Source organism: Amphiura filiformis, chromosome 1 (genome assembly GCF_039555335.1).
Source record: "Amphiura filiformis chromosome 1, Afil_fr2py, whole genome shotgun sequence".
Taxonomy (NCBI): Eukaryota; Metazoa; Echinodermata; class Ophiuroidea; order Amphilepidida; family Amphiuridae; genus Amphiura; species Amphiura filiformis.
Genome location: NC_092628.1, coordinates 65,192,025 through 65,215,686, shown reverse-complemented (window position 1 = coordinate 65,215,686; position 23,662 = coordinate 65,192,025). Strand labels below are relative to the sequence as shown.

General features: G+C 35.5%; 1 protein-coding gene across 1 annotated transcript in view; it reads right to left on the bottom strand.

The window, feature by feature from the left end:
- Positions 1–23,029, bottom strand: part of LOC140151078 (GTP-binding protein Rheb-like) — a 38,111-nt gene extending 15,082 nt beyond the window's left edge. Inside the window, exons 1-4 of the mRNA XM_072173282.1 lie at positions 22,821–23,029; positions 18,029–18,100; positions 13,534–13,684; positions 174–230 (exon numbers count right to left, since the gene is read on the bottom strand). Of these exons, the coding sequence (XP_072029383.1) occupies positions 174–230; positions 13,534–13,684; positions 18,029–18,100; positions 22,821–22,869 (329 nt within the window). The 5' untranslated portion in view covers positions 22,870–23,029. The remainder of the gene's footprint in view (positions 1–173; positions 231–13,533; positions 13,685–18,028; positions 18,101–22,820) is intronic.
- Positions 23,030–23,662: the final 633 nt, after the last annotated feature.

Here is a 23,662-nt window from a genome sequence, read left to right as displayed (position 1 = left end):
TAATAATTAAAAAAAAAACGCATTCCGCATTAGGTTTTCATTTTCTCACAAGCTTTAAGCTTTAAAACTTTTAAGTTGGCCTTATATTCTAAAAACCTCTCTACATGTAGTTTAAAATATTTGAGATTATCATGCAGTTACATTATAATTGATTAGCATATTATTAGACTCACCTTATCTTGCCTGTCATGTCTAGTAGTTTTTCATGGATAATTTGAACTACTTCAAAGCTGAAAAATATTAAAAACAAGATATTAGAAATTATGAAGATCATGTGTGTATGTATTTGAAAGGCTCGCCAAAGATGATCATACATTGCAGAAATAATGCATATTTTGATTGATGTCAGTTTTTCCAGGACCTGACCAGTCAATAGGGTGTGGGGGGGGCATTATCGCATTATATTGTGGTGTGTTTTATCCTGCTTGGCTAAGTGCAATATATTGTGTCTCTTGTATCTTGGGGCTTCATGCTTTTAACATAGTGCTGTTTTAAAAAAATGTTTGTACTTTTAATATGCTAATAATCTTTGTAATTTTTATGTGTATATATAGTGCAATACTTTGTTTATTTTCATGACCAGCTTGCAAGGGTGGGGTCCACTCATCTTTTAGATGTCAGTGCTTTCTTTGCCACTTTTGTTGGGCCCTGGCAGCCCTTGCTTGCTGGTCTAATTTTGCTGTATATTTTTGTTGAAATGCCTAATGAATAATAAATAAATATCATACTGTTATCAAACAATACAAATGTAATCTAAATATCTCAAAAGAAAAAAGGAAACTAACTAACAAACAAACAAACAAACAAACAAACAAAGACAAACAAATAAACAAAACAATACTATTGAAAGAGAGACACAAAAGAAAATAATTACTATTGAAGTTCAAATTATTACTGAGGGTAAATAAATAAATAAACAAACAAGTTGGTGGTTTTTAATTAATTTAATGACTTATTTTATCATTTTACTTACTTCATAGAAATGTATAAAACTTTTGCTGATGACATTTGACCTAATTGGCACCCCTTCCCTAATTAGTCCCCCCTGAGAAATTGTTTTCTTTAAGCACACCCCCTCCCTTCACTTTACCTTTGGATGAAGTTTGGTTAGAACTTATAATGAAATCACTGAAAAACAATCTGGCCATTTTTATTGACTGCAACATAAATCTACAGACTACAGTTCCTGTTAGGTTGAATTGCAATTTTTTTGCATGAAAAATATCCAGTTTGTACTGCAGAATACCGTAAATAATAAGAGCACGCTTCAAATTGATTTACCTAAGATCCCAGGGCACTAATTAGGTCAAATAGGATGTAGAAATCACAGCATATAATATATGTGCATACCAAAGAACCAATTCAAAAAACGTATATATCATCTCAAAGAGGACAAGCATAGATACAGCGTAAGAAGTGTTTAATCAGGGACATGAAATCTCTGGGCATTGCTATAATATAGCCTATAGGAATTCAAAACAAATGACCTGCAAAATTCATGCCATTATGAATAGCTCGATTGGCTGTGATTTCAAATGCCTAGATCTCTGGATACACCAGTGGCTATAGCCCAGTCAGCTGGATGGCTGGTAAAGCTTCCACACAGCCCTGCAACTTATTTTACAGTCAGTGACGCATTAGTCACAAAAACCATGGTATCAAAACATATGCTATGAATCGCAGCAATTAGTAACTGCATGTGCTAAATATCAATTGGATAAATGGAAATGTGCATAGCTGCGGCTATATTATTAATCCATTTTTATCAAGTGCGTAATTTTGATTTGGTTTACATCCAAATGATTGCTCTGGGGTTAATGAGCTTGCTTAATTGGAAAATGCATGGGGCATTGTGAGCTAAAATTAAATAGCAGAGTTTCAGCACTGGTGAATCAGCGGATGAGTATGCTGGGTATGGATATTTATTTTTTAACCAGTAATAGATATCAATAGCAATTCATATATAAAATGATATATGACACAAATGATATATGGCACACTACTAAAAGTAGTGAGTGTGCCTGATTGTGACAAAAGCAAGCTATAGATGTACAGTATATGATCATTTTACATTTCAGCACTATAGGAAACAGACTTTGCAGCCCGGGCTTTGCAGTCCAACCTAGATGTCAGTATACTTTTAATGGTTTCAAATGTCTTTGTAGTTGACAGTTAGGGACCGTTCACAAACACTTGTAAGGGGGGCCTGATGCAAAAGGGGGACCTGAAATTTTTGACCCTCCTAAGGGGGGGTAAAAAATTACCACAAATTTTCCTGGGAAATTGAGTTTATATGCTTTTCTATGGGGTTGACCCATAATATTCATGTCACAAAGGGGGGGGGGCCTGAATTTTTTTTTCGATGAAACTTTTTTTGCATCAGGCCCCCTAGCACTTGTAACAAAACAATTCTTTGTAGTGTTAGTTACTTATTTTCTGTAATTATTTTTTGATAGAGATTGATCTAATGTATCACTAACATGTACAAAATGTAATGTAACACATGTATGTAATTTGTAGTAAAGTTTTGTTCTGTCCAATTATAGTGTCCATTTAGTTGTAGAAGACATACCATTCCACAATGTCATATTTTATCACTCTATCTAATATCATTTCAAGTACAGAAAAGTTTATTTTAAAAGGACATTTCATGATCCATAGCCTCATCCCCCCACTTTTCTCAAAAAAAAGTTGAGATTTTTATACCTCTGGATACCTCTGACTACATAATGTTTGTGCACCAAATATATCTTGCAGATTAATTTGTTTGTCAAAAATATCGCAAATTTGAATTTCGTTCTGAGAACGAAATTACAACAGTGATATACATGTATGGAGCAGTACTGTTGTAATACACATTATCATGCATAACTCACAAACGCAAAATCGGAATCAACTGAAATTTTGGGAATAAGCTTTTTTCGTGGATATCTACTGAAAAATTTCATAAAAGAGGATACTAGGATCACAAAATACTCCTTTAATTACACACCTAAAAGAATGTCTAAGCAAAAACTAAACATTAAAACAATAACTTTTTCAATTTATAATATTATTTTCCATATATATGATATTTGTGTCTGATACTTGCTATTAAATCCTACATAAGGTGGAAAACAACACTTGGAAGACATCATCGCTATTTATTACCACAACCATGGACCGTAGAAAGAAAATTATATGTTCCATGCCACATCATTCTGCCTCAATGGTCTATTGAAAGGCAAACCAATGACCATTCAGGCAGTAAAAAGTATCGTAATTTGTGGAGCAACATTCTGTCAAATAACAGCCAGGTCAATGAAAGATGTTCATAATTGCCCATGCAGTTGCCATTGGAGGACCATCAAAACCAAAATAAATTGAATTTCACAAACATATCTAACAAACTTTCCCCCAGAAATAAAGATGTTGATAAAAATATGTAGTTATTTTTTAGCAGTACAACCCAGAAGTATAACCATCTTCAGAGTAATCAAATGCTTCATCTTGAGGAGAGAAGATAAAGTGCATTAACCCTTGAATCCAATCAAGTGTTTTGAAGGAGGGCTAGCTAAACTATGCATTGATGAGTGCTATCTAATACAGGTAGTCTTCAATTTAGAGCAATTTGCCCAAAGGAGTTATACATGTAGATGAGCTAATCTAGTGAGGAACTAATTTATACCAATTTTAACATACTGTATGCATACGTACATGTATGCATCGTTGATACTGGATCATTCATATTAGCATAGCATGCTTCCTAAAATTTGTGATGAGGAATTTCCCTTCTTCAGAAAAAATCACCCTTCCTCAATTGAGTGTTGCACAATGCACATATTACAGCTGTGCTATTTCAGAACATACCTTATCACTCTATGTTCTTTAACCCTAAATGAACTGAAACTCACTAAAACTCACTATGAAAAGCACTGCGCATATATACCCAGTGGTGTAGCTGCGGGGGGGGGGGGGGAAATTGCCCCCTCCTGGCAAAAATTGCATATTTGGGCACCTGCCCCCTAGTGCAAAAAAAAAAAAGAGGAAAAAGGAGGGAGAGAGAGGCAACAGAGAGGAGAGAGAGGGAGAGGAGGGGCAGAGAGATGGGGAATCCATACGATATGCCATACCATACGATTATTATCAATAAGCCTGGCAAATATCCCAACTCTGAGCTAAAGATATGCTTAAAATGGCCATTATTTATTAGAAAATAACTGCATCGGTCTTCTATTTCATTTATAAATCGTACAGAGTAAGTGGTACAGATTATCCTTCCATTACAACCCCAATATTCTGATGATGCATATGGTGTCAATAAATGATGCACATGCAGTGCAGTATCTGAACTTAATACTTTGACTTTATTGATGTATTGCTTTGTCAATAACTTGTTGATGTCAGATCTTGAAATTTGATGATTGTTGATGTAAAAGTCCATTCCTGTGTGAAATCCAATGACCATTATGAAATAAAAATTAAGGTCAAAATTTGCTCAATTTTGCTCAATTTCAAAATTGAAATGCATTGTGGGAAGCTGAGCATATACTACCAAGGTGTGCACTAACATTACTTGTTTGCCAATGTTCATCAGAAAAAAGAAACTATTTCAATAGAGGTGAGGGAATATTAAATTCTTCCTGCATGCTGACTGAATATTAAATAGCACTGTCAAGGAAATGTTCACCCCGCTGGAATCAAAACACAGTGTTCAGAATATTAGAATAATAAACAGTAAAAAGAACTTAAGGAACAAAAGATCATTTTTATTCCTTTGAGCAAATAAATGTTGCTGAAAACCACCCTGATAAGGGAGATGGGATATCATTCTCAATATTACCAAGATCTTCACAGACTTCCCCTGACTGCATCATTATCATATAAATGATATCTTCACTGTATTTCCCATAATACAACTTTGTCATAATGCTAGTGCTATGATATTCCCAAAGCTTGTATTTGTACAGACTAAGTCTTTGTCTCTACTTGTGCAATGTGAAATTCATGCACCCTTGTGTGTGAACAAAGACTGCCAATATAATACTGCAAACAAAAACCTTTCATATTGGATCCAATCACTCTCCAAATTATTTGGTTCAAATCTTCCATTTTGCATGTATTTGGAGCATGAGAAAAAGGCAGGTAATTAAGGTGACATGCTTACCCACCTGTCCTATGCACAGATTGTCATTGATTAAGCATGTGCGATAATCAGTGATATCGCCGCCTACGACAATACTACAGTGCAATATTATTTTCATACTGCAATGGTGATATAGCAATTTTCATGTAAATTCTGAAGTCATCATCCGCTCATAACGACTACTTAGAACTGGTACTGATGTCTTTCCAAAGCAATAAATTCACTATTTCTGGTTGTGATGTTACATCTACTAGTCCCGGAGGGGGCACTCACATGTAATGGTGGTATGGGTATGTGCGGCGGTCAAGGGTCCCTTTTTCAGGCCCTCCGGCAGTTCCTTAAGACCCACATTTGGATCATACTCCAGTTCTTTGAGCCTCAAATTCTGACAATTGCAGCTCTTTAGCTCAAATCTGGAAAATTTTGGATTTTTTAGCTCCAAAACCTATAATTTGGCCCCATTTTAGTTCACAAGACCCATCAAAAATGTTGAAGTTTCCCCATCAAGCCCCTATTTTGCCGAAAATCAGTTCTTAGTTATCAAAGTTTGGCGCACCGCGCCGCACACCGCGCTGCACACCCCTACCAAAATTTTGGTTGAGTGCCCCCGGGCTACTAGTAAAGCATTTTCCACCCTGATGTGGCAGTGACATCAGTGCACATTTCATTGGATGCAGCTACAAATTGTTCCTACATTGGTGAAACAGGCAGTCCCTTTGGTATCTGACTCAAAAGGTGGAGAAATTTGAATCCAGACCATTAAACACAAGCAAATCCGAAATCATCTGTCACAGACATTCACAAACCTACCATCACTGATCATGTGGCCTCCACAAATCACTCCATCAATTGGGAGGACTCTAAAGTTATTGATCGCGAAGCCGACAAGACCACCAGGTGGCTGAAAGAAGCCATTTGGATCCGCAGAAAAGGACATGACACTCTAAACAAGGACGAGAGGTCTACACACTCAACATCATCTTTGACCAATTCATCATGCCCTCTACGGTGCATCCTGTTACCTATAAAAGGAAGCAGTCAGATGTGATGAGTTGCCAGTCTGATGAAACCATTAGTGGACTTGGTGAAAGTTGGAATTGTTCAAAACGAACAAAATTCACAATACAGCTCATAATTCTTCATTGTAATTCTACATGTTCAATCTTAAAGACCCATTCAGTGATCCCAGTGAAAGTGTAAAAAAATTAAAATTGTTTATAAATTGCTTTTGTGAAGGATAAGTCATTCAAATTGTCATTTGGTATTTTGGAAATGAAAAATTTGGCAAAAATTAAAACAGCAGTATTGATGAAGTTGAAGCCCCATTCGAATACATGTAGCTAATTTATATACTGTCAGTATCTAAATTACAGATTCATATAAATTCCTTATTTTTGTCTTAAATACATGGCTTTCGGCTGTACCACTAGCAGGCTATGTTTACATATTTATGAAAATGACAAAGGTACTAAAATCTGAATTTTGATGATTTTTACGATCGTCCGGATGAGCATATCACTGAATGGGCCTTTAATACAGGGAGCTTTTAAAATCCTATAGTTTTCATCATCCACATTATGTTGAGTGGGCACTTCAACAAATAAAAATTTTAATATATTTTTCATACAATATATTACGAATATGTTTTCATAGTCACATATTAAATATTTCCACCCCCAGTCCACATATCAAATTCTGTAAGGAACTGCTTTTCAAGGCACAGTTTTTATACTTCACACTGATCTACATTGAATTGTACAAGGGTAGTGTTTGTGCATTCCCACAATGCTATGATTTAAATACAAGTTGATATTGCATTTGAGCTGCACACTAGTGCACAGTGGATTAATGTATTTGCTTCTGCCTGGACAGCCAGCCAAACAAACAAAGAACCGGACAGAGAACCAGACAACCATTTGCACCAATGTGTGGGAGCCAAAAAAGTATATTTTTAATAAAAATATTTCCCCAACCAGGGTAACACTCCTAACAAGACCCGGGTCTATTTTTATAAGTGTCCGGTGCCATAGTCCAGGGCCATGATGCAGCTATATATGTATAGCACTTGCAAAAATCGCTTCTGCTTCCTAAACTGAGAGACAACCCCTACCAGGAAAGCCTTGACAAATTGAATCCATATCATATTATCTAGAAGCTAGAAGATAATAAGGTGATCTGATAGAGGTACTAAAAATTTTAAGATATCAGACACCAGGGGCCTGCACAAAGGCCTGAACCTAAGGAAGTTTTGTCTACTGGTTGAGAGTATTAAACACATGGAACAAACTTCCTGAAGATCTTGTGAATAACTATACAAACCAGCTCAAGGGCAAAATGTAACAAATCTGAAAAGAACATGGATATGGGGAACTAAAGGCTTTCAACCTTCAACATATCAATTCTAAGTGTGTCAGTGTAATTCTATGTTTAACGTTGATGAGCCATATGAAAATAATTTACTCCGGATCCCCTCTACAGATTGCAAAATTTATACATGTACACGTATGCATTTATGCCTAAAGCCATGATTTCTCTGTGATACGAAAAAACAGACAAATTCACAGAATTCGGGAATTTGGACTTTAAGCTTTTAAAAAAACAAGTTCAATAATTAATTATGTAAATTTTATGCAAATTACCCCATGAATAATTAAGAGCTCATAGCCACATATGATGAAAAAAATACTTTGATTTACATTTTTGAAGTGTAATGTGGCATTTTATTTCATGCAGTTTTATTAATACACTGCCGTGTTTCTACATCTCAATATATAATAAAAAGAAATCCGAGTTAATTTAGACTATTTTTAAATTTTTTGGCTATTTTTAGGACAAAATATGTTCTAAAAATGATTAAAATATATGCAGGTTTCCAACACTTTATGATGTGTAAATTGTAGTTATATTAGGAAAAAAGGTTTTTTGTTGATAGAGAAGTGATAAGATTATCCAAACTGTTCAAAAGATGGAAGACCTTATTTGTGTAAATACTTTTTTACATGCATATTTAAAGCCATTTCGTGCCATATGGCACAAAATTGATAGGGGTAATAGAATAGTGTTAGCTGTAAATATTTAAAGTGTACCTTGAAAAAGTTTTTAAAAAATTACTTAAGGGAAGGGGATGAACGTTTGGACTGTATTTATTGTGGGACATTAGAGCACATCAGACATATCGAATTGCATTCTGAATACTGAAGAATGTCCTTCTGATATCAAATAATTTTGATTTTTGAAATTCACAATGTAATACACATTTTATGGCAAGTCATTAAAAATTGATATTTTTGATATTTAACAGTACTTGAAGTAAACTTTATAAATCTGATGATTTATATTTAAAGTGTATGTAGGTGGGATGAAAAGCGACGATCAATTGAAAATTTTGACCTTTCAGATTGAAGATTTTTTCCCAAAACACACAAAAAAATAGGTCTTTTGGGAAAAAAATCCATATCTTCAATATGAAAGGTCAAAATTTTCAATTGATCGTCAGCTTTTCCTCCCAGCTACATACACTTTAAGAATATATCATTAGATTAATAAAATTTATTTCGAGGACTGTTATATATCAAAATTTGAAAAATATCAAATTTTAATAATTTGTCATAAAATTTGTATATATCGTGAATTTCAAAAATGAAAATTATTTGATATCAGAAAGACATGCTTCAGAATCAGAATGCAATTCGACACGCCTGAGGTGCTCTCATGTCCCCCCAAAAATACTGTTGAAACGCCATAGATCCCTTTAAAACTGCAAAAACAGACCAAAATATTGCAGAGCCCCTATGATAACAAGTCCCTTTATAAAGGCTACCCCACCCCACCCCCCCATTTGTTTAAAAAAAAAACATCAAATTGATGTACGTGAAACATAATCAACATTTTTTAACCTTGTCCCTTTCTATCAAATTTATTTTCATAGATATTCATTGAAATTCCTGGAAATATCTAATCTAATCTCATGAATGCAATGTTTGCCTTAGAACTCATAACAACATTATTGAATGAAGTTCAGCAATATATCCACAACAATTGGATTAAAATACAGTCCAATGTTATCGTTACACTGTATGTGAACATACTAGTCTACATATTTTATTAACCTGTATTATTTTTTTTTTAATAAATGAATGCAAACTAGCAATGCTAGTAACATTCCAAAACATTTAATCATTCCTATGTATTCATTCAGATTAAACTGAATTATTACAATGACAGAATTATAATTCAGTGTATCACCCATAAAATATCTGTTTTCAACACAGTCCATGCAGACATCCACTTACTCTCATTCAGGTCTGCTACTTTGCAGCCAAGAGCAAAAGCCTTTTGCTATTTCCTGGGAGCTCTATATTCTATAACGATCGCATTAAGATTGATTTATGATCTATATTTGGATGGGCATCCATATTTTGTATAAATGTTAACTTGAGCAGTGTACTGGACTGAAATGATACATACATGTAATATGTGTTGGCCCAGCTCCTCTATCAATTAGCAAGACTGCAAAGGGATGAGAAGGTTTCATTGATTTTTGTGTTATCTTTGTTTTGTTTTACCTTTTTCTGAAGCATGGTAATTTTATGTAATGTAAAATATAAATGTAAACTGACCAAAACAAACCCCATATAACTTGGAAAATGTCATGAATGTCATCATTATCATCAAAACATCATCAAAAAATATCTAGGGAGAAAAAAGCTAGAGGAACAGCAGGGAATACAGAAAATATCAGAGAAAGTGAGGTAGAAAAATAACAAAGTGATAGAGAACCCCATGAAATACAAGAGATGAAAGAAATATGTGTAAATGAAGAGCAAGATGAGGGGAAAGAGTGAGAGGAGCCTAGGGGAATTGAAAACTGGGAATACAACCAGGTCAGGGAAGAAGGGAAATAAGATGCATAATAACTTTGCATAATTGTGAATGATTAAAGCACATAGTGGATTGCCACTACTATAGTACCCAGGAGTAGCAATGGCTCTCCATCCAATTTTGTATGCCAATCATAGGCAGCCCGTCACTATTAATTGAATTATTGAAGTTATCATTCCATAATGTCAATATACTTGAATATCCTGTGATTCTCCTCTGATCATCTAATAAGCACTATCCAGGATACTTGACAGGATGCATGGTAGCTAGATTAGTATGGTAGTGATGCATGGTGCAGATGCAGGGTGGTGGAGGTGGTGGTATGTAGTATTGGTGACTGAATATAAATATCAATCATATTCCTGACTGGCAAGTTTATGATTACATGAAGATAAAAAAAAAGTTTATGATTGTAAAGCATAAAGAAATTTGAATAAGAAAAAATTGATTTTTTTGTTAATTTTTTTTGTACCTTATAACTGCAAATTTAATTTTTTTTTGGTTTTTTTTTTTAAAACTACAGATTTTTACAAACCACTAAATTGTATATGAGAGACTAAAAACAAATAATTTGCAAAATTGTCATGCTCACAATTTTTCATGCTTTAAAAGCCATTGTAACATTTCCTGGGGAAACCATCAATATTTTTCAAAATTCTGATTTTTAGATGATTGTATATATATGTTATTTAGCAAACCAAGGCCTAACAAAAATAATGTTTTGCAGGAACAAAAATTTATAGAAAAATTTTGAATGTTTTTCTGGTATTAACAACATGTATGCATTATAATATCACATATGTGACTGTCCACCACAAATGAACCCAGAGGGCGGCCTTTCATGAAGTTGAGATTTTTACAGATTTGGAATCATTTCTGAAGCTTCAAAATGACACTAATGCTGGTTTCATACTTTCTGCCGCTTGCCTCTAACTGGCTGGAAAGTATGAAACCAGCATTTAAACCAACAACTTCGTATGATATCCTGAAATGAAAGTATAATGGCCTTACAACAGAGCGTAACACTGAGAAAACTGCACTTACAGTTATCAAAATTCTATAATTTCTGTTGAAACCAGCTCCATAAAAAATGTCAATTTTTAATTATTTTTACTTTTTGTATAGGTGTGTCACTTTGCAGCTATATAAGACAAGTACCAGATGAAATATTTCAAATCTGTGAAAATTTAATTTCAAGTTAATAAAATCTTAAGACTATTTTAGTATTAGGTGTAAGTAGACCTGCACATTTAGTTTGTGGGACTACCTTTGTTTCCAAGGCATGCATCTCACATACGCCTATACATTGCACATTTCAAAGACTTATTTTACTTCCTATACACTCAATGACACTATTTTCATCTACCTCATTCTTGGTGTCAATAGAGTATACACTATGGACACTTGCAAGTTCCTATTACATGCTATTACAATTCATCACACCTATAGATCTAGGTGATCTGAAATGGCAAATAAGGTTTCTACCATCTATTCTGTATAGCCAGTATAATGTGCTGACGGCAAATAGGTTTGTTAACATATTTTTGTATTTACATGTACATTTTTTTTAGAAAAACAACAATAAATTGGATCTTATTTCTAAGGGCAATGAAAAACTGACCTTTAGTGAAAAAAAGCTGAAAATGCTCCAAAAAAAAGCTGAAAAGACCATGAATGTGGGGTAAAATGGCCCAAATTGGGTTGAAAATAAAGAAAACACATAAATTTGACCAAATTAAAAAAGCTGAAAAGTTTTAGGTGTGGATGTAATCATTGTTAGATTGTTTTTGTTAGGAACTATCCAAAAAAAAAACACTCTAAATTTATTATGTACACACTCAAAATACTTTAATTTTTATAAAACATGAAAAAAAAAAGACATTGGAAATGAAGCAGTTTGACTGCTTGTTTACATGTATACATGCACATAAGGCCGATTCTGAGAGAAATTACTTTTTGATTCTTACCATGGCACCCACTCATTTTATGCATTTTAGTGTAAACATGCATACATGTACATGCAAAATTGTATCTTTCTTGAATGAAGTTTAGAGGGTGCTACCGGACATGTGATGTACAAGGTGTCCCATAAAAAGGTTACATGTAGAAAATGAACCATGGTACAACAAAACAATGTCATTTTTTCAGATATTATTAACTCATCCTTCTTGTAACTGTTTGCCAAGTTTCTATTCCGTATCTTAAAAGCAACTTATGAGCGCAAGATGACAGGGGTGTCTAACCATCCAAATATCGCTGAACTAAAGTTGAACACAAGCACACCTTTGTTTTCAGATTTTGATCTTTATTACTTTTTATGTTTCTCTTATTTTTCATTGTTGAACTCATTGCACAAAAGAAACATATTGAAAAATTAAATATTGTACACTGAAAATAAAAGTTTCAGAGCTTCTTGACTCTTGGTGGTAACAAATAAAGGAAGATGGTCATTAGAGAAGAATACGTTTTTGGTGAAAGCAGTTCTGCACACATGTGAAATGAATAACAACCTTTTGCATTTAGGCCTAATTTGGATTTTGTTGACTTGAAATCCCTGCTGTTTGTTTTAACATTTCTGACTGAACTCTTGAAACAAGACTAAACAAGTTTTATTCTTTGTTTATCAGAATGAAATACTGCATCTGCCATGCTATGGCTGCGCCTACTCAAGTGCCCCGCCAAATTGTACATTGTACATGTACCTTTTCTTCTTCCTTGGGTCAAACTACATAATTTGAGACCATAAATTTCACCTGAATCTGAGAATTTTGAGATTTGACTACTGGGCTAAAAGGTCATTGACCTTTTGCCTATTTTACTATAACTCATTCGACCGTCGACCGATCATCGCAGGAATATGCTACCATTGACTTTTTTGTTCTTATGATCAGAAGAGTTTAAGGTATTGTACAACTTGATTGGACCATGTTTATTTTTTATATTTGGATTTGACATCCTTTGCCCATTTGGAAAAGGGTAACCTAATTGTATTACTATTAGGCCATATATCTTTTAATTTAATAGTTTGTCTCAAAGCCCTTCCAAAGTTGAAACATAAATGCGAAATGCAGGGTTTTTTTTTAAATAAAATTTTGTTAATCAAAATATGGGAGAGGCTTTTTGACAATAATTTGCACAAGTCTAGTTTCACTGTATCCAAGATGAAGAATTCTATTGAGATTTACGACTAATGCTATTTTTATTACGTCTGGCGATATCCAACGTGAGTCGTTTGTGTTGTACTTTGAAAGAAAACCAGAGGAAATAATAGAATTTACTCAATCTTGCTGGAATAACGTGCAAAAAATGGGTGATTTTATTAATGCGCGCAGGGGATTTGAGACAAACAATTAAATTGAAATGGCCGTATCTTAACAATTTAGCCTCCAAAGACCAGTTAAAATCATTTTTAAGTTTGCTTTTAGCATGCAAAGCAGTGGCCTGTACTCTTATTAGTGATGTGATGTTGAATCTTGATCCATTTCACACAAAACGAGACTTATGATAATAAAAGTGAATGTACTCACCTTTTTTCTGATGTTACAGAGTAAACTAGTACATATCCATGGAGATTAACGGTAAGAGACTGTGGGAAGATTGAGTATTCGTCTTGTCCTGCTGTGTCTATGATTTTCAGCTGGTACTCATGTCCTAATACTTTTAATTCTTTTTCAAATGCTGCATAAAGGAATAATAATACATCAAGTACTTTTAAACTATGTACCGGTAACATATAGTATGAACAAACTTTACGGAGTCTCCATCAAGATTTCTTTGCACTTTTTGTCATATGTGATTGAGTGCCTTTGCTTTAAAGGATGCAGTATGCACCAATCAGATCAAGGCCAATCTAAATCAGCTGATTCCAGACAGAGCAATTCTAAATCACATTTGCTAATCTAATGAACCAATAAATTATTTCAATATTCAGGGTTCAATTTCACGACATTGATTAGCTATCACGTATCACTCAGCATTTTTGAAAACAAAGGATATGATAATAATATTACTGAAAATTGTGTTTGATCCTTCATTTCCGATACATCACTTGTTCCCTAAGCTGCAGAGAAAATTCACATTACAAATATCCGCCATCACCCATATTGTGAGGGGAGGGAGGAAAATGGAGGCCAGAATTTCGATTTTGAAGCCATTTTCAAGGGTCACCACGGTCAAGGTCAAGTCACATATTTGGGTGGGTTTGTGTATTGTTTGTGTTTGTTTGGGTCTATATGTCACATTAGTGGGTATAAGATGCCATCAATGTATCCCGGGGGTGGGGAAAGTCATTAATGTAACCGTATAAAAGATGACCATCCGGCCCTCCTCGCTTCTCTGAGGGAGGGATCTTAAGCGTGATCATTAAATGGTACAGAATGTATAGAGTATTCATTTATGCATTACGTTGCACTATTAAGGGGGTACTACACCCCTCAATAAATTTGTGTCTATTTTTGCATTTTTCTCAAAAACTAATAACACAGTGGTAACAAAAGTTAGGTATATTATAGCGGCAAGGAATCCAATTACTACACTGGAATTTCAGTGACCCAAGATAAGCGGTTTGTTACTTATGATAAGAAATAAGGTACCGCTAGGATGTACCTCATTTCCTATCATATTATACTGAACCGCTTGTCTTGAGTCACTGAAAATTCAGTGTACTAAGTAGTAATTGGATTCCTTGCCCCAATAATATACGTAACTTTTGTTACTAGTGTGTTATTATTTTTTGAGAAAAATGCAAAAATAGTCACAAATTTACCACAGGGGTGTAGTACCCCCTTAAGGGAGCTCAATTATGACCCCTACAAATGTACCCTCAGATATGTGAGGAGGGGGGCCGGGAGATCATCTTTTGTGCGGTTACATGTACATTAATGACTTTCCCCAACACTGGGGATACATTGAGGGCATCTTAACCCACTATGTGACATATAGACCCAAACACACATCACATGTATGAACTTTGACCTCTATTGAATTAGTGCGCCCACATGATCCCACTTTTTTTTTACTTGCATTGCAATCAGTTATACATACATGTAAGCCCCTTTAGCCAATCATCCAAAAAATAAGATGGGATCATGATGGCCCCCGTTATTATGGGTCAAAGTTCCACTTTCGTGTTGCACATCTAGGCAAATATGCGTCACTTTGGCACAAAGCTTGACCTTTGACCTCTTTAATATTAGTGCTTACTTGATCCCAAGTAGCTGTTACTTTTTTGGGTCTACCGCGGTTGCCAAAGAAGCTAGACGATGAAAAATAAAATTGGGATCTTGTTGGCGCATCTTTTTGTGATGCAGTAAAAGCCCACATTGTGCTACTCACAGCGTCATCATTTGAGGGAAAAGAGGGCAAATTAACCTCCACAATGAGGCTAAGTCCATTTTCAAAAAATCAGAAAAATATGAAGATATTTTATTTATTTAAATATGAAGATCAAGAGATCCCAAGCTAATTTTTTCAGTACTTGCAGAGAATTGCCTCTTCTTTGATGAAATGCTATTCAGAGAGTCTGGGTCGGGTGACGTCGGCGCGCACTAATACAGGCATGTAAAAATGTGCGAAAATAGGCAATTTTGATCTTTGACCTCTGTTAACTATGTGCGCCATCGAAATCCCAAACACTTTTTGCTGAAAACTTAAACTTACCATTGAGGTCTTTAATTTCAAACTTGTTCGGACTTGGGATCTTGATGGCGCAGCCCGTTATGATGCTTTGAAGTTTGCAAGAGGGCGCTTTTCATCAAATCATTGGATTTGTTGATTTTGTGCGCCATCATGATCCCAACTTTTTTTCTTGGTTTTTGTAATGTAACCATTTGGTACTTCAAAAAAACGCATAAAATGCAGGTTGGGATAATGCTGGCGCACAATGTTGTGCACCTCCAAAGTTTACTATTTGCAAGTAAGGCTCAGAGAGGCTGAAATTTCAAGAACTTTTTAAAGCTGAACGAGGGCGCTGTACTACATTTTGTACACCCATTGCATTTTTTTTGCATTTTGTGAAGAAATGAGAAACAAAAATTGGACAAAGTGGTATGCAAAATGAAGGGGCAAATCTTCTCGTTCAATTGGTGGCATCGGTATCAATGAAGCGTACATGCTTCTAATGGTATAAGCCAAAAGGTGGTACATCACTGATGTTTTATATTCACTTCATTTTGGAAAGCTTACTATCAACGGATTTCGTTAAAATGCTTCTATTTTCAATGTTGAGCTATATTTTGTATTTTTAACTTGCGACATTATTTCACTGAAACTTAATTAAGCCATAGGTAACAGGTTACCACAACCACACTACAGCAATGTTGAAAAAGATTGTATTTTTGTCACCTATACCACCATATTAGGTAGTTTTCCGTAAGCTTCATTTTTGTGATTGTGGTAACTATTTTATATTTATTTGCCCAATCCATCTCAACTAGGCAATCTAAATTGTACTCACCATTTACATCCCAAGTTATTTTAGTAAACGCATCCCAAAAAGAAAGTATCCAGTTTGATTTTGGTCCATAAATCAAAGATGGGGTCTTCAATCAAAACCTACCAAATATATGTTACAGATGACTTTATTCCGCACAGTTTGATATCTCATTTGTCCAAATCGATGCAGAATTGATGACACAGTGATCTTTTAAATGCAATCACCCCAATTTTAAAAGTTGCAATAATCCCTATTGATGTGGTTTTCCTGCTTCTCAAGACTCTTCATAAAGGTACACAATAATAGAGACGGTCTAAGACTGCTTGACTTCACTTCATGTGCTTTATTCAATACAGATGCTCTTTTACTCCTTCCTCAATGTTTTACCCTTCACACTTCACAATCAATATCTGGTATGTCCTCCTGCTGCATCAATGACTGCCAGACATCTGCGGCGCATGCTCTTGATCTATCGCTACCCATATTGAGTAGCAGGACCATATCAATAGGAATTTACTGCAACTTTTAAAATTGAGGTGATTGCATTCAAAAAGTCATTGTGTCATCCATTCTGCATCGATTTGGACAAATGAGGTCACAAACTGTGCGGAATAAACTCATCTGTAACATACTTATGGTAGGTCTTGATTTAAGACCCCATCTTTGATTTACGGACCAAAATCAAACTGGATACTTTCTTTTTGGGATGCGTTTATATCAACCTCACACATTTCCATTATATATCCAGTAACAGACAAAATATCAAAATTGATGCCTCATTATGACATGATATCACAGACTATCACGTGTATTCAAAATGGATGCCTGAATTTGACCTGAACCAAGTGACCTATAACCTGACCTTTGATGACCTTATACATGTAGCCTTTTTAAATCTCTTTTCCTAAATAGAAGATACATACATGGTGTGGTATTATTTAATTTATTCAGTGTTATAATCAGTGAGTACATTTCTATAGATAGTATTACAAAGGATTTAATGTATTCTATTCATGTACTCTACTTGAACATGTTGAATAGAATAAATTATGGTTTGTTATGAAACACACATCTGAGTTACTACATGTAGGATACAGCAAACAAAAAAATATATAGGGCTAAAATGATTTTCTAAAATGGTTTAAAAGCACTTTGTATGTAGAGATATTTTATAAGTTCAGGACATGAGGTGATGAACATATTTATATACTTCATAAATTTGCAACAAAAAAAAGAAGAGGGGTACTGATGAAAATCAGGGTATTATACCCCCTTAACAAACAATCCATTCTAGCATTAATTCCAGGCCTACGATGCAAGATTCTGGCCATAAAATTAGGGGCTTACTATGTACAGTAAAAGGTAAGACAAAATACATTTTAAAAACATGTTTGTTTTTTAAACTTTACAGTGCTTTATAGTGGAAAATGGAAAATCACGTAAATTGTCCAATTTGTAACACAGATTTTAAATTTTGTAACACTGAGAAATCATGGCTTTAGCGTACCCCATACTTTTTAAAAACAAATTGCTGAATGGAGCCAAGCTATCCATCCATTCCAATCATAAAGATTGAATTGTCTACTTACTATTTTCTATTGTAGGGTCATATGCATCCACAAACTGGTTTTCAACAAACTGAATGGTGAGTGAAGATTTCCCTGAAAGTTCAATCACATAACATCAATTGTGGTCAACAGTAATTATGTATAGGGATAGGGATGAAAACTAGGAACATGCACTATAAAATAGATAATCCACTTCAAAGCAATGAAATTATGATTATGGAATATATGGTGGCGTTGGCAGAGGCTGAGATCATCCATGCAGTGCAGCAGTGGCGTAGCTAGGGGTTGTGGCACCCAGGGCTAAGGATAGATAATGGCGCCCCCTCCCCCAATTCTTAAAACAAATGTGTGCAAGAATTTGCATTAATTTTGGTTGTAATGAAGTTGAATATCGGTCTAAAATTACCTTTCATATGATTCTGTGCTGAAATGACTTTCATCGCTTCATGTAGGAGGGGGCACAGAATCAATGCTGAATTGGTCAATTCAGCCCACTCGCTACTCCACTGCATCCATGACCGGTATTATTCCATTTTTACTCAAGAACAATCAAATAGTAGTTAAATTTCTGAAACAGGTATTTTCAAGAACCTGCTCAGTGAATACAGAATAAATCCTCAGATCCTGATGGGATCTCTGCCAGAATTCTAAAATTGGCAGATGAAGGGAGCCCACCACCATAAGATTTCACGGTCAAAAGTGCAACCCATATATAATTTGTCCCTGTAATAATTTTTTGTGTGTAAAATGTTGAAATTGAGTTTATTTGTTTCATTTTTCAGCCAACATGAGTCTGAGATACGTTACTGTAATAATTTTAGGAAGCTAAAGGATAACCATGCAGTGTCTCAGATAGCAGGGAAGTTGAAATAACAAGGTGAAAGAAACCCCATTAGTTATTTTGATCATTTAACAATTAACATGCAGTTCTATGGGAGGACATATTAGGCCAAGTAAAATAAAATACATGTTTCTCGTCCCCGCCCCCCTCTTTTTTGGCCGCCGCCTCCTTTTATTTACTATTTTAAAAAAAATATTTAAAAAAAATCCGTTTTTTTTAAAACTGTTTTTCCTACCAAATGAGTGAATGTTCTTAGTCATCCAGTAGTTTCAAACAGAGTTTTGGAATTAAATCTAATACTGGAACTTACTTTTTGCAACTATTGCGACGTTGCAACGGGTCAGTTGCCTGATGAAGTCTGGTGGTTCCAGACGCAACGTCGCAATAGTTGCAAAAAGTAAGTTCCAGTATTAGATTTAATTCCAAAACTCTGTTTTTCCTACCATTTCACAAACTCTAACCCACCCCCAAACCAAACCCACCCAAGCCCAACTATCCAAACACCCTTGCCCCAACCCCTAAAAGGGAAAATTGGTCCTATATTTAGCTTTTAAACTTAGTAAATGCATGAATACTAAATAAAGTTTCAATTATATTTAGCCTCATCTCATCAAAATGGCAATTTTTTATGACTAATTATATAGGAAGGAGAAACCTTTCACATAATTTTGGAAATTAAAAAAAAAAATTCTAAAACTCTAAATTACCCAAAAAATACATTCAAGTGCAAAAGCTTTTATCTTCTGGGTAAGAATTTTTTTCTTATGTGCAACAGCTTTTTTCTTGTAGGTTGGAAATTTGATAAATAGGCCCATGCATGCATTTTGTATGACCTATTTTAACAAGTGAAAATGATATAAATCATTTGTTTTGTCATACATTGCATCGGTATACTCAATAACACAATATCGGTGATTAATACATTGAACAGCCATATTTAGCATGGCGGCTATCTTTAAAAAAAATAGCAAAAAATTGAAAAAGTCCTGTAAAGCCCTGCCTCCTCCTCTTTTGAAAAAGTCCGGACGAGAAATTTGTTTCCTTTTTACTTGGCCTAAATCAGGGTATTTATCTGATTTTACGATATTATGATCGTACAAATGCATGTGAACGGGCGAGAACCATGATGGCCCAAAAATGTCATATTGTAACTTTGGCTCAAAATACGAAATGTATAGCGGTATACACGCTGCCCCTTACCAAAGGTCGAGGCCTTATCTAAGCCTCGACTTAGCCTCAGAAAATAAGCCTCATGAATAGCCTCATTTCCTTAGCCTCGTCTTAGCCTTATCTTAGCCTTATCTTAACCTGAAAATTAGCCTAATTATGTAAACTAGCGGGACACCCGCGCTACGCGCGGGTCCCCGCTAGGTGAGTAAATGGGAGCGTTCACCAAAGCGGAGGAATTACTGAACAGGTAGAATCATTGAAAAGGTAAATTTCATTTATCTGAGTCTGACCCTCGTTAAGCCTAAGTTTCCATTTTAGCTTCTTTCTTTCTTTTAGTTTCTTCTACATGGGCCAATTTTGTTCCATTTTTTAAAAACATTTTGCTGCTAAGCTTGCAAATTTCCGTTACCATGTTTTTTATTTACTCAATCCCGTTCCCATTATTTTCTAAATCTGTCCTTTCTTACATTTCCCTGTTGACTTCATTTTTATTTAAATCATCTAATTTTATTAGATTTTATTATTCTTTCCTTCTTTAGCCTATTTTATTCCCGTTTTCATTTTCTTACTATGACTAACTATAGGCTAACCCACATACTCGTAGGCCTACCTGTTTGTCCTCATTTTGTTTTCTTTACATTACAGTAGGCCTACCTCTTCATGTTGTTTGTACTTTTTAACACACATCTTTTCCCAGTATTTATTACGCCTCACGGTCGGTCGTTCACCCGTATTATCATTCATTCTTGCGACTCTCGTGCGTTACGCTGACATGGCGTGGCGTAGTGCTGCGTTACCCAGCGCTATCGCTGCGCTTCTGTGAAACTTGGCATTAGATATGCCCGTCGACGCGCCGCACGGCTAGCTTGACAACTGACTCCCTTTTTGTTTACCCAGCATAGCAACGTACCACATTTTCACTGATTTTGAGGCCAATTCTTGACCGTTTTCAACCAAATAAAGTTTAAACACGTTCCCGTATATTCATCGATCTCCCGTATGAATTTGGCGACATTTGGATCGAAACTGACGGAGCCTTTCCATGATACATAGATACATAGATAGATACATACAACATTCCCCTATTTATAGTAAGATTAGATAAGCCTCAAATAATTAGCCTCGCATTATTAGCCTCAAAATATTAGCCTTGGAATATTAGCCTCATAATAACTAGCCTCGTCTTAGCCTCATCTTAGCCTCACCCTATTTAAATTAGTTAAGCCTCACTAAGACTATAAGGCTAATAATTCGAGGCTACAAATGTATAATATGAGGCTAAACATTACATGCATGCACACCATGTCGATCACCATGCATATTTGAACGCTCTAAATAACCCTCCCTACAAGCATCCCCAAACATCAAACACCCCAACAACAACATCAGTAACACATTTTCACCTGGGTCAGCTAGCATCAAACTGTGCAGTATTCTGTCGGTCCAACATCCGGGCTATCTATAGTCTTGGGCCCAAGCTTCACGTGGCTCACGGTTTGTAATGAACGACATAAACCGGCTGTGAAGCAGACTAGTCACTCCAGACTGGAGTGGCAACATCGTCAATTTCGGAAAAAACAACACTCGACCATGGACGTTAATTGTCGGTTTGTCATTATAAAACGATAACTCAAGTAAGTAACTTCCACTCTGAAAACTTAGAAACTTGTTTGATTCCACTGACTATTTGCGATCGAAATATACACAACACCAATGACAGAATTCATCAAGAAAAAAATCGAACCAACGACTTGTTTTCACTCAAATTTGAGTCGCATCATCAACCGGAAGTGACGTGGCACGGACCGACAGAATACAAATAGTATAGGCTACAAAAGTACTTGTGTGCATGCATGCCTGCTGAATTCAACAACCCCAAAAAGACCATATTTCCTGAGGAAAAATAAACATAAAAATACAGACTTTGAAACTTACAAAAGCTGCATTTCTTCCAGAGACATAGTTGGTATGCTCCCCATAAAATACCCTTTAAACTGTTAATTTTTCAAAATTATTGGCAGTGTCTGAGGAGCATACAATAGTCTGCTCCCTGACAGTTGATGACCTCTGACTTCCTGTCATGTGACCATATTTTTGAGGCTAATTAGCCTCAATATGTTGAGGTTAATTTTGAGGCTAAAAATTAAAGCAGGCCAAGACGAGGTTAATTTCTTAGCCTGGAAAACATTTCAGGCTAAGACGAGGTTAATTTCTTAGCCTTGTCACCAATAAGGTTAATTTCTTAGCCTCGATGGCTAAGTTGTCTAGTTGAGGTTAATTTTTAGCCTCAAAAGATATTAAGGCCAAGTTGAGGCTAAGGTAAGGCTTATTTAGCCTTGACTTAAGGTAAGCGACTTCCCCGTAATCGGGCCCGCGTATCGGGAGCGCAATGTGACCAATGTCTAATGCATGACATGCAGAACGGCAGTACCCACAAGATGGCGGATTCCGCGGAAAAGGCTGACGGCCTCTATAGGCAAAAAAAAAATTGTTTGTTTCCTGCCGGGCATGCCGGGAGGTTATATCTCTTGACTCCGAGATCATTTTCTCAGCTCAATTGATTTCGATAAATTATACAAAAATCAACATATACATTGTGTAGGTTCCTGGTACTAAGTTTAGCACCGGGTTGATAGCCACACCAGGCGTTTTGAGCAGTAAACTGACAAGGGTTAACTTATAAGCTTAAGTTGATAAATATGAATATTTTGCAAGTTTCAAAATTCTGCAGCTTTTGTATTGCATGTTTAACCATGATAACACTTAGTGTGTGTGTTCATGCATCATCATCCGTGTACTTACCTACTGATCTGAAGCCCATTATGGCGATCTGTCTGCTTTTAGTAGGCATTTTTGTTGTTGACTATTTAAACACGTATTGGTCACAATCATGCATAGGCTTGCACTTTCAAAAATTAAGCTGACGGGTGACTAAAGAAGGTAAATTTCATTGAATAATGTCCCTGATTATTCGTATTCACCCGATCATTTAATTTCCACACACACCAGAGTCAGCAACAATAACAAACCAAGAGAGGGCGCTATTTAAAATTCCCAACAATAATTAAAATGCAACCTGACCTGCAACACCTGCAACATTCTAGTGCCATCAGGCGCGGATCCAGGCATGGGCACACCGGGCCCGTGCCCCCCCCTTTTCGGGGTCCTAATTTTTTTTTTTACAATTTTGTATGAAAAAATAAATATAACGCCCCTGTTTTGCTTTTCATTTTTACATCAACGGCCTCCCATGCCAGTGACGGATCCATGCAGGGGCACACCCGGACCGTGCCCCCTTTCATGGTCCATGAATTGGCTTCAATTCGGCCTTTATTGTTAATTTGTTTCCAAATACTGAGGGGTCGCATCCTCCCTCAGACACCCTCCCTCCGCGTATGGATAAAGAAGTCAGTAGGCTTCTATTTTAGACCAGGTGCGGATCCAGTAATATTTAAAAGTTTGCAAATTGAGTTCGGTACCTTTTTTGTTTTAAGCAATGATAAGAGTGTAAAAATGATGCACCAACTTGAATGACTTAATGTTTTAACATGTTTAAGCAATAATTAGGCCTACAGTAATAGTGAATAATGGTCTATGAGTGGCTTCAATCGTTCAATTTAATTTTCAAGCATTAATCATGTTAA